The following is a 12,729-nucleotide window of genomic DNA, read 5'->3' as shown; positions in this document are numbered from 1 at the left end:
ATTCTCTCTGAAACTCTCCGTTCCTCTTCGCTCTCTTCTCCTCCCCTTCTGCTGTGTTTCCCTCCGTATGCCTCCCTTTTCCTCACTTAACCTTCAGGCATAAGAAATTCGCATAGAAATCCACGCCTCATCCCTTTGGTGCTCATTGATTTCAGTCCGAACATACAGCAGGGGCTGAGGTTTGTGCTGTATGCGTGTTTTATCTGAGGGAGCGCGATTCCTTATGTGCGAAACGGCTCCATTTGAGAGAGCCTGCATTTTTCATTGCTACGCCTAGGGGTTGGGCTAGGGTCCAAAGGGTATGCCTGTCAATACCTGGTCATTGTATCTGTGTCTATCTCCATCTCCCATTCTGTTTGATCCCTCCCTCCTTGTGTCCAACCTCATTACATCACCTGACCCTGCCCTATGCCCTCCAACTCAACTGCTTCACACTGTGGTAAATAGAGATGCTGCAGTGGCTCGGGCTGTTTCCAAGGGTGACCAGGGTGGTGAGGAAGGGGGGGGGGGGTTGTTCACGCGCCAGTTAGTGAGGTTGCCGTCTCCTAGCGCTCTGTCTGCTCAATCAACACCGCATCTGCATTAGTAACTCTCACACGGTTACTCGGCGTGCTTCATTTTACACGTGTGCGCTCGCCGCCTCTTTGTATGGATGTGTTGTGGTTGCTGTGCTTGGCATAAAGGTTAGCGGAGTGTGTTAAAAAGCTTTAGTGGAATGTGTCTCCTTCCTGTTTGGAGCTCAGCCATCCATAGGTCGGACTGGGCCTCCTGCCTCATTCCGCTCCCTCCCTTTTTGTTTTGCTGTTGGTTTTATGAGGCCTGAAAATGCTGGGTTTGCATGTCATGAAGTTTTTATGAAGGCCTTTTCTTTGGGTTATCCTCTAATGTTTTTCATACTGTGTCCGTTTCTGATGCATACATGTTACTCGTGCTAATGTCTGTTCACTGATTCAACTCATACGTAACACAGATATTTAGTAAGTTAGATGTGCTATGTTGGTCGTAAGGGGCTAAATGAATATAAATATAAGGTCCATAAGTTACCTGCTTAACAAAAGGCAAGAGTTGCGTCAGACTCTTTCTTTAATTTTCACTTAGTGCCATAGAGGGACGCGGACGTTGGAACACACTTCTGTCAGTTTTTCTCAAAGGTCTGACCAAGTCCACTGGGCTTAGGTGCAGTATATTTTTAATGAGTGTCCCCACACTATGACTTATTACCTTGATTAATATATCATCATAAAGTCACATAAAGGGCCAGTGAGCGCATAAAAAAGATATGCTGTCTTGAATTTTACAGCACTGTGTGGGTGAGAGTCAGACATCAAGACAGAACGAGATGTGTGGTGTTTTGTGTGTGTGTGTTTGTGTGAGAATTAGGGTGTTTGTTGTGATGTGGCCTGCGCCCACACGGTTATGTTTATGAATGAGTATGTGAGAATTTATGGAAACCTCTTAAGTCCCTGGATGTAGGGGTTTTAGAAAGGGGAGGATGCCGCTCCTTTTAATTGGCACACAGGGAGAGAAGCTGGAGAGAGAGCGAACTCGCGTTAATTAAACTGGAAGGCCCAGCCCAGACCTTTTACACAGACTCTGATGCGGCTTTACATGCCTGGGCTGGGGAGAGTACAACCTGGCCAGCTGAGGAAGAGCGAAGGAACAAAGGGGGGGAGGTCGTGTGTGTGTGTGTGTGTGTGTGTGTGCGTGTGTGTGTGTGCGTGCGTGCGAGCGAGCGAGCGCGCGTGTTTGTGTGGGTGTGTGTGTGTGTGTCGGTGTGTTTGGGTGTGTTTTCTATGCCACCAGCAGCTCACACACCCCTTGGACAGACAGCAGGCATGCGTGTGCATTGTATGTCTTTCGAATATCAATGAACCATACACACAGTCTCACACTCTCACAGAGGCCTCAGAGGTCAGGGAGTGAGTCAATCATCTAACCCAATGCGATGACACAGTCTGGAAAAAAGTGTGTGTGTTTGTGTGTGTGTGTTGTGGGGGCATGCATCTTTATGCTTGTGTGTGTATGTGTGTGCGTGCTGAGAGCAGGGGGCCGGCAGCTGTCAGGGGCTGGGAGCAGCAGGCACTAATGAAGCAGATGAATAGTGCAAAAACTCCCAAATACAAACAGGACAGTTGACATTTTTCATCTGTCAAAACCAGAAGATGCATGAAAATACGATGGGGTCTTGTTTAACCCTTCGCCTCCTGGTATCTACAGCTGGTTGATTTTCTTCTTTTTTCTCTATCTGTTTCTGTCTCGCCCTGTTTTTTTCCCCACTTACTGTGAAATGTATGTTTTTGGGGGGAGCTCTAACTAGCCCTTGCACACAAACCTGCAAACATACTGCTGGATATATGACCGGGCTTGTAAGATGCATAGAAAGAGTAAACGTGTGGAAAAACCCTCCGATTCGTAGTTTGGACTGGGAAAATCTGAGAAATGTTAAAATTTGTTGAGGAAATGGTGAAAAGACATGTTGTCTACAACCTGCATTTAACAGTAAACAATTTAGCAAAAGGGGCAAACGCGTGAGAAGTAACCGCAGCAACGAAGATGAGAGGAGCGCAATGAGTATTGATAGGAAATTCTTTGATAAGGTCAAATCTAAATAAATTAGTGTGCATCACACCAGCAGAACATGTGGCGTGGCCCTGCATGGAATGAGAGGAATCTTCTGACGTGTTCCTGATCCCAGCAGGCACAGCCGTTTAAAACGAAAAGTTAAACACTATGACCAGGCCAACATTTCCCCACTCGACTCCAATAAAACACCTTTGGAGAATTTTAAAGCTGAATGTAGAGAAACAAATCCCCTTCAGCGAAGAATGCAAAGAATGACAGTCTCACTCCAGAGGTTTGTGAGGACTGGTATTATCTGGGCCCAGGAGGCTTGAATCTGTCATCCAAAATCAAGCCTGACACTGAAAATATTAAAACAATGGAATCTCACAAATGAAGAGTGCTCTGGCTTTTGATGCAGTTGTTTCTTAAATAATGACCTTTTTATTTGAGTTTAATTAATTAAACGTTTGTTTTTCCAACCAATTGGCTTCATCCTCCCCCTCTTTCGGTTTTTTGTTTAAATAATAGTAATAAACGTCTGGGATTCAACAGTATTTGTAGTCATTTTACTGATATTTACCCAGGAGTGTACTCCGTTTCATTGCATGCACATTTGTTCTAAAATACTCAAAGAACATTTTCCACATGATCCTCACCAAGACACTGAACTTTTCCTGCAACTCGACTCAAACGAAAGTGCAGGATGTCAGCATTTTTTTTTTCAGACACGGGCTCCGTGAACAGACTCGTCCTCCTCTGAAGGGAAGCCAGCAAAGGTCTCCGTCTGAGTGTGGGCTCTGTGCGAGTCCACCTGGCACGGTTTCCTAATCTTTCCCTTTATAGAGCTCTCTGTGCGGATGCTGGAAGGGTGCTTTTGAAATTAAAGTCCAACATAGCCGTAAATATACATGATGTGAACTGTGTCCAGTTGGCTTTTTGAAGTGTACGTTGATGATCTTGTTGTTGAGGTAGTGGCGCCGTCACGTGTTCACGCATCACTGTCGGCCGCCTGCTGGGCTGCGATGGGCGGTTGTCGAAGCAGAGGCGGAGGACAATCCAGGGAGCGGTGGGAACGAGGACCGTCTTTACATGGCACACGTATGCACGCGCGATAATCCGCTGCGATGACGCTGGGCTTTGATTAAAGGCAGGGATGATTGAGCGGTGGTGAATTATGTCCAGAGGAGACGGCGCCCGCTGAGACGGCTGCCGTCGTCTTGACTTCCCACTGGAAGCTGTGACAGAGACTCTGTCAAAATCTGCCCAACAGGGAACAAGAACTTTTCTGTCTCTGCAGCATCAGTGTCTGACACATTATTTGGTGCAGGCTGAAATGAAGAAGCCGCCGACAAGTCGCTGATGTGCTCGGCACTTTTTGGACAATGTCAGCGGGTTAGACTCGAATCTACAGGCAACAAAATGCGAGACCAAGAGAGAGGCTTTTTCCCATTGTAATAATTCTTGTGACTGATGAAGAAGCCAGTTCATCTGTATTTTTCCAGTTTTTACTACATGACTTCAAGGTGTGCAGCCGTGTGACATCGTTCTTAGTGGAGTAAAGCTGAAACCGGAGCCTGTAATTCGGCACCATTCCGTTCTTTGAGCTCGTATTTACGCGGGAACACAAACCGTGGCGTCTGTCTAGTGTCTGGGAAGACGGCGCCTTCACACTCCCTGCCTGTATTCTGTAGAGTGATTCTATTGGCTTCATATGTGGAGATGCTGTTCGCATCTACTTTCACACTGCCAATTAGCGAGCTGTCAGACACGTAGCGCTCATCCTCCGATCGCAGCACAACCCAAAAACCCTAAGTTTGAACAACAATGTCTTTAAATACCCGGCTGCCCAATTCAGTACAGTAACACACGTCAAGGTCACAGTGAAGACGTGGTCCATACAATGAAACCACGGCCAGAGTCTGTGGTGGCTGCCATCAAAGCGACTGGGACAAACGCATGCATATAGTTGTTCTCAGCCTTTTGTTTGTGCGTGCGAGGAGATAAACCGCTTTAATTTGTGCTCACGTGAATGAATGCAAACACGCTTCGGAGCAGCTCGTCATCGTCAGCGCCGACAGCCGCTCCGGCTGCGTTTGTTTGTTATCAGCAGAGCAATCGGCCCGGCCCATGAGCCTAACAGGATTCATTTTGCAGGCACTGAATCGGAAAACGAAGGAGCGGCGCTGGCTTGTTATGCAAGTCTGCCTTTCACCTTTCACACTCGCATTTAAGCTGGAGTAGGGGAGCCTGTAACCGAGCCGGGCAAAAATTACATCTTGTCTATTCTTGGAAATTCTTCACCTATTTCCACTCACTAGCAAAGGTCTCCTCATCCTCACCGCTCTTCCCTGCTATTCCCAGGTGCCCTCCCTCTGCTCTGCCTGCTTGCATTTGTTTTCTAGAGGATACCGTTTTCTCGCTGCTCCAGCAAACAGAGAAATTCTCTCCTCTTGTATTCCCATTTCCCTCTCCGCTCGCACTTGTCTCCCCGTCTCTGCTCTTTGTTTCCCCCTCGTTCGTATTTGTAAGTTTCTCGGAGCGGTGCGGCAGAAGAGGCCAACAAACTAGAGGAAAACACTTAAGCAAATGCTGCTTCTTCTGTTTTGGCTCAGATGAGCTCTCATGCAACTATGGAAAACATGAACGCGCGTCTACTTCATTTCTGCGTTGCTTCGTCTCGTATCCGGCCTGTATTTTAATCAATACGTTATAAATACACATGCTTCCATGTCCTGCTTTGATATTTTGATTATTTCTGTGTCCGTTCTTTGCACACTTCCTTTACGCTTTTCCTCCTGTCTTTATATTTCAGATGGCAGCCTTACAGAGTCCGTTCTACGGGGATAAGATGAACCTTTATTCTCTTTGTAAGAAGATAGAACAGTGTGACTACCCCCCTCTTCCCTCAGATCACTACTCAGAGGAGGTGAGTACTCCATCAGCTGCCTCTTACTGCTGTGGCATAGAGTAGAGCTGGACCTGCTCAGTGTTTTGAAAGGGCTTGTGATAGTCTCTACTCCTGAACTTTAAAGGAAAAATGTAACATTTGTACGTGCACCACTGTTTTAAACAGCAGTAGATTTTTTTTTTTTTTTCGGTGCCAGTTCACTGATTTTTACTTGTATTGACTACTTGATTTTTTCATACAAGTGAAATCCAACCAACTGTCTGAGCTGCAGTACGCTATGACATTACTCTGTGATCAAAGGCCGGCGATGATTTTAACCATTTGAAAATTAAACGCGTATATCAAAAGCATCTGCCCCTGCTGCAGAGGCCTGAATGGGCCGGAGACTCATGTTTCCCAAGCCAAATGGTAAATCATGGGCTGTGATTCCGTGTAGACTTATCCATGCACCAAAATGTAATGTAGTCAAGCTGCGGTTGGAAGTCACTGTATTGCTGATTACTGGTGACATGTGCATGAATGTGTGTGGCTTTGTGTTGCATGGCCTCTTTGTGTGGGTGGCATTTTATCTTAAGGTTCTCTCTCTTTCTGTCAAATATACAGTTTTGAGTCAAACTTATGTGCCTGCATGTCCGCTTACACTCAGACCTACAGACCATACCACTCATATACCACTCACCTTTGTCTACCAACTAATGGACCAATTACCAGTTTTAGTATTATTTCTCATATACAGTCACACATTAGCTCTAATGTTATTTGACCATCAGATTGTAGGAAGATCCACCAGCCAAGTGATCATTGACTGGGTTTATTACAGTGAAGATCAGGCTTATCCTATTATATCTGTGTGGTTATTACCATATAGCAATTAATAGCTCCATATGGTCTATGGAACAGTAAACATCTAAGTGTTTATATAAACTTGAAATATAACCAACAACTACTGGTCATTTAAATACCAGATATTAGGAGTCAAATATAAGAGAGAGGCTTTTTTTACACAAGCATTCACTTCATTACGGATGGTGGTTAATTGTCAGGAGCCGTTGGTGGGTGTGAGTTTGTGTAGATACAATAGCAATTGTAAATTTGTTACACAAGCGTCCTCTCTGCACATTCACACACACACACACACACACACACACACACACACACACACACACACACACACACACACACACACACACACACACACACCTTGCTGAGCTCCTGTGTTGCCCTACATGTCACCCCCATCCAGGAGAAAGGGAGACAAAGCGAAAGAGAGAGGGAATGATAGAGCGAGAGACAGGGCGATGGAGAGATGGAGATGAGGGGGGTGCCTGCAGCGCCTGTCTGGATGTAAACAATGCTCCTGAAGGATCGGCAGCAAACTGTCAGCTGCTCATCTTTGTTGTGTCATTTCACCATCTCCGTCTATGCTTCCCCCCCACGCCTCCCTTCGCTAGCGCCTACCCCCCCCCCCCCCTCCTCTACCTGACACTCCCCCACCCCAATCGCCATGCAAAGAAGTGCATGAATATTTTACATATCTGCATCTCTTCTCCCCCCTCCATCTCTATTCTGTGGGACTAATTCTCAGACTGCCTGAATTTGCATCTTTCGCTCGCTTTCTCACTCAGACACACACACACACACACACATACACACACATACACACACATACACACACATACACACACACACACACACACACACATACACACACACACACACACACACACACACGTACACACACGTACACACACGTATATATACATAGAAGCTGACGAGCTCGTCCAAGCCGGTGCCACGCAACAGCGGCCAGGAAGTCGGTAGACGGTTACCATAGTTACCTCGTGTAGATGTTATGTTTTTTTTTTCCTTTCCTCTCCATCTTTTAGTCTCTTCTTTTTTTAATGATGGTGGTGGCTGTTCCGCCTGCGAGCCTGTCTATCTATCTGCTCCAATCAGCCGCTTCGCTCGGCTTCAAGTGTAAGTGCTGTCTCTGGGTGGCAGTGGAATGGCAGCTGTGTGTGTGTGTGTGTGTGTGTGTGTGTGTGTGTGTGTGTGTGTGTGTGTGTGTGTGTGTGTGTGTGTGTGTGTGTGTGTGTGTGTGTGTGTGTGTGTGTGTGTGTGTGTGTGTGTGTGTGTGTGTGTGTGTGTGTGTGTGTGTGTGTGTGTGTGTGTGTGTGTGTGTGTGTGTGTGCACATGTGCGTTTATTATGTGTGTGTGTGTACAGTATATGCGTGTGTGTGTGTGTGTGTGTGTGTGTGTGTGTGTGTGTGCGCGCACAAGCACAACCTTATGGGTGGATGTGCATTTGTGAGCGCGGGTAAAAGTGGAATCAGCAGACCAATAAGTGATTAGTGCGCTAACCCAGCCTCGCGTCTTTGTCTCAGCTCAGTTACCTGTTGCTTCGTTAGCGCTGTTATGGAAAGCACTCGTTTAGAGGGGATTAAAAGGCGAGTGGATCTGTGTTAGCAGAGATCTGATTGTCGCTGCTGCTTCTTCTGTATCATCTGGATCACGACAGTGTCATTTAATCTGTTATTTCTGTCTCTGCCCTCCACCCCTCCCCTCTCCACCCCCATCCCTCTCACTAGCTAAGGAATCTGGTAGATATGTGCATCATCTCCGACCCGGAGAAGAGGCCGGACATCACCTACGTGTATGACATTGCCAAACATATGCAGAACTTGACACAGGGCAGCTAAGCCCAGCGATACACACACTATAAGTTGCAAAACTCCTGACTCCCTCCTTCGCTTTTCATGCTGGACTCGTACACACCTGTTAATTTACAGTACTCCAGAGTTTAGCTCATTGTGATAAGTAGTTAGTGTAAAGGATTTTTACTTCCAAGGTAATAAATATATAACATGACTGACATCCAGACTCATTCTGCCTACAATTCTAGAGATTTTTGTCAAACGGACCTCCCCATTCCTTAGACTTCAGTCATTTTTCAACACTGAAAATCAGTGTCTTGTACCTCAAGGATGTGTGTGTTTGTAATTTCATGTGTCGAACCAAAGGCGTTGTTTTGCAGCTAATATACTATGGCATAGTAAAATTAGAGAAATAAGCATCCAGTGTTACCTACAACCTTCAAGATATCAAATCAATGTAATTATAAGGAAAATGGCCCAAATAAAGACCTTGATACCTTTTTTAGAGCAAAGGTAACGGAGTAAATACTTCTAGATTAATAGCAGCAAAACTGAGTGATCTTGATGGTTGAAGTGTTGTTGATGCACTTTTTACCCTGGTACTGAAAGGCTGGCGGGGTGATCACGTCTAATGAATGTATTAGGAAGAGAGGGATCGTTTATAGGGTAGACTAGAGACACGCTGGGGAGAGAACACAGGCGAATGTCTCCACAACACTTTGAATGTACGTTCTTTTGACACCCATGTATTGTTTGAAAGGGGGGAAAAAATGGGAATGCTTCTTTTCTGACAGCCTTGAAGGAGAGGTGGAAGCTGTAACAAAAGCAGCTTTACATCTGCTGTTTACCTTAGTCACTGACACCAAAATGTCTCCTCAAGCAAGGCTGTACTGCTGCAGCCTAGTACGTGGTAGAATCCCAATAAACATCAGGATCACAACAGATAGCTGTCCATCACGGCCCGGTGGATGCATGCAACTGTCCAGACGGGCGGTAGATATGATTTGTTAATGTTGCTCTGTACTCTGCAGTATTGCGTCGTGTTCAGTAAGAGTTTGTTGAAGAGAAACCACATCCTTGCCTTGTGTCCAAAGCAGTAGTAGCTCACAGCATGCCTGCTAAGTTATGTTCTCAGATGAGATACCAAAGACAGACAGAACCATATATATATATGTGTGTGTGTGTGTTTAGGTATGGTCTATGATGGGATGTCACAGACAGCACCAGTGGGATTCATCTATTCATCTATTTACTGTACATATTGAAGTTCCTATAGTTTTATTACTGTAGGGTTTTAGCAACTGTTTATTTGGTGGAAGGAAGCAGCTGGGTGAGTGTTTTACCAGTAAATAGCTTTACACCAGTGGGTCTCAACCAACCACTGCTGGTTTACATAAAGACGACAATGCCACATGGAATGTGTAGTAAGTAAAGTACTATTGGTGACTCTGTTTTCCGTGGCTTATTAATTTCCTTCGAACATTTTCAGATAGCGTGTTAAGCGTTCAGGTGATCATTGTACACACATGCCCGTGCTCCCTGTTTTTAAAGATCATGTAAAGCACTATTGACTTGTTCTATACGAGCTCAAGGGTGCAGGGAAATGTAAATTTCTTGCGAATACAGTGTTTGCTGTTTTTGTTTGCAGTTGTACACCTTGTCCTTTTAATTGTGGTCATTTATGTGTGTTTTTGTTTTTTGTTTTTCTCCCTCTGCAGTAGTTTTTATCGTCCTCACCCACCGTGCTGCTAGCATCCTGTGTCTCCTCTAAAAGGAGCATCTGTAATAGACTAAAACGCCGTATGGTTTTTACAGAGGTGCTAAATCTTTAAAGCGCTTCGTGGTGTTTCGGTTTTGATGCTGTACAAATCTCACCAAAGGCGTTGTTAGTGTTTAGTACCAAAGTGACATAAGTTTTCTTTTTACAATATCATAAGGACAAGTTGGCGTTCATGCATAATAATGGTTTGTTTTTCTGTTTACCTAAAAAGTGAAGATTTGTTTTTTTAAGCCCCACTTGAAGTTTCATTCGTGCTAACAAACGCTGAGATTTACATCTCCTCCTTGATAAGAAGTGTGTTCCCTCAGTCAGTGCCCTTTTTTCGTCCAAGCCTTAGCCTTTATTTTTCTGCACACCCTTCTGAAGGTTGGTATTATAGGGTAAAATAAAAAAGCAAGAAATCAATATTGTTTTTGTTATTTCGGTAGTTTGGTTGTTTTTGTGAACTGTCAAATTAAAGAGTTTATTGCAAACACTGTATGCTATCGAACTGCAATAATAAATCAGGAGTGTTTGAGTGCTTGCAGCTCTTAAATGGGGTTTACATCTCATCTCATCATTCAAACTCTAAATGTGATGTACAAAAGCCGCCCGGCGCCAAATCATACGCTGATAAAATAAAAGCAGTAACTCCAAGTCCCAAACGCCAACGGATGAGGACAGTCCAGGTGCAGAGCAGCGGTGTCAGACCACAGGACTGAACCATGGGATGTAAACCGTGAACAGTCCCACTGCAAGCGTTGGGATGCTTCATTATGCTGCTGCCAATCTGCTGGTAAGTGTATCCACACCCACAGAATCCACACTGATGCTGGACCACGTTCAACTCCACAGCTGGTGAAGATAACTAGTCCATTTAACTGTTTCTCTGCTAGATTTGAGGAAAATTTCTTTTCTGCAGCAGCGAGTTCTCTAATGATGACCGAGCAACAGGAACATGGCAACAGTAGCTGGATCAGACAAATAACCTGTAAGTTAGTTGAGTATCAATAGTAGATCAAACGGACAATGATGGGAACCGTCTTCTGTGGAGGTCTATTAAAATACGGTGCATTAGTGTAACTCAGCATTTGTGATAAGAGGAACTGAGAGCAGACGTTCTGGCAACAGGAAAAATGTTTTTTTTTGTTTTTTTTTTTTAACATAAGGAGAAAAAGCTCTTATCTTTAAATCAGACAAGTGTGAAAAGTAACAGGAAGCTGCCATGTGAAAACGCCCCATTCGTTTTCTCCTGTTTCATGATGCGTCTTGTCTGTTGCTGTACAGCTAATGCTTCCTCACAGTGCTAACGCCCCATTACAAGCTTAGACTGCAGACATTAACTTCTAAGATCCGTCTTTGGTTCTGAGGTGGATGCTGCTATATCATCAAATACTATTTATAAGAAAGGAATCAGTCTAATTCATAATATTCAACTTTTGAATTTTCCTCCTGAGCAAAGCTTCTGTCCTCAGTGCGTCAGTGTTTCCACGTTCATTTGATGGCTAGCACCTTATGTTCCTCTAAACAGGTGCAGCAAAGTACACAAGTCACCTGGAAATGCAGTCAGACACTTGTATGAACTAGTCACAAACTCAGCCCTCTTCACTTGACACATTGTTGCAATGATGCACTTCCACATCACAGCAACATCTCATCCAGCTGATTGCCATCAACTGTTGTGCAGAGGGAGACGGAACCGTTATGTATTAGCAGCGTCCCTGCTGCTGATGCAGGAACGGAGGTCGTGGCAGGGTCCACGTTGACTCTTTGTTAAATTATGCGACTGACGTCATCAGAGCAAGTGAGGCCAGTATTTTTGATCATTCTGCAGCTCGTCGCTGTTTTGGCAACGTTGGTGATACGATGCGTCAAATGAAACCTCTCCATGCTCCAGAGCTACGTTTCTTCATTTGTGGCTTTCCATTAATCTCTGCTGTGTTGTTGGTGTGTTTGAGGTCATTAGCTGAGTGTTTATGGTCTCTTTCCTCCTTGCGTCCCATGAGAGCCCCCCCCCCGCCACACACACACACACACACACACTTCATTCAGTAGGTTCCCTCGGCTCCACCCACCGAACTAACCCATTCCTCTGGGTCTTCCAAATCCCTCTTGGCCAAGGAGCAGTGGGGGTGGGCACTGGCTCTCTCCCTGTAATGAACTCCACAGGGACTGCTGTTCAGTTTCATCACAGCAAAAATTGCTCCCATGGATCCCTGAACACAGTGAAAACAAACAAAAGTAAATATCTGGAATTAATACATGACTTGTTTGGCACTTCGCAGCGTCGCTGGCCCCACCCTCATCGACCGCCTCGCTTCCAAGTATAGAGATATTTATATATTGCACGCAACTGGCTGTGTGTTTTGGATGTAGTGATTAAAAGGGGGCTGCAGCCTGCTCACGTCTCCATACATCCTTAATCCATGCACCCCTAAGTCCATCTTGTGGTGAAAAGTATTAACTGCAGGTTTATCCCACTCTCCAGCCCTGAGATATAAACGCGCTCTGTGGTTGAGACGTTCAGCGTGTTGCTGGACCCAATCTCCAAGCGCCTGTTTTCAGTGTAACATAATTAAATGTGTCAACGTGAATCTGGAGCGTGAGTGCCAACGTGGAAGCCAGGTCTGCGGCGGCGCGGCCTCTTTCCTCTGCGCGACGGCGAGCAAACCGTGAATCAGTCCTGCACTGTTTCTCCAAACAGCGGCTTCAGGAGCGCGACGTGCGCACGCACACATGCGTGTGTGTAGCATGTGGAAAAATACTGTAGCAAAAAAATCTGAGCTCATCAGTCGTCCCAGGCGATCGCCCAGCGTTCTGAGGCATAAAAATAGGGCCATTCCAG

At 45.4% G+C, this 12,729-nt stretch overlaps 1 protein-coding gene across 6 annotated transcripts in view; it reads left to right on the top strand.

Moving 5' to 3' along the window:
- Window positions 1–12,729, top strand: part of nek7 (NIMA-related kinase 7) — a 71,660-nt gene that overhangs the window by 43,918 nt on the left and 15,013 nt on the right. For 4 of the 6 annotated variants that reach the window (XM_055507957.1, XM_029145562.3, XM_029145563.3 and 1 more), the window contains one exon: window positions 5,375–5,488. In XM_055507957.1, the coding sequence (XP_055363932.1) occupies window positions 5,375–5,488 (114 nt within the window). Of the gene's footprint in view, window positions 1–5,374; window positions 5,489–8,059; window positions 10,311–12,729 lie in introns of those variants that run through there. The other 2 variants (XM_029145564.3, XM_029145566.3) reach the window with 1 other exon arrangement.

The sequence above is a fragment of the Betta splendens genome, chromosome 4, assembly GCF_900634795.4.
Source record: "Betta splendens chromosome 4, fBetSpl5.4, whole genome shotgun sequence".
Lineage (NCBI taxonomy): Eukaryota > Metazoa > Chordata > Actinopteri > Anabantiformes > Osphronemidae > Betta > Betta splendens.
This window is presented reverse-complemented; position numbering and strand designations above follow the sequence as displayed.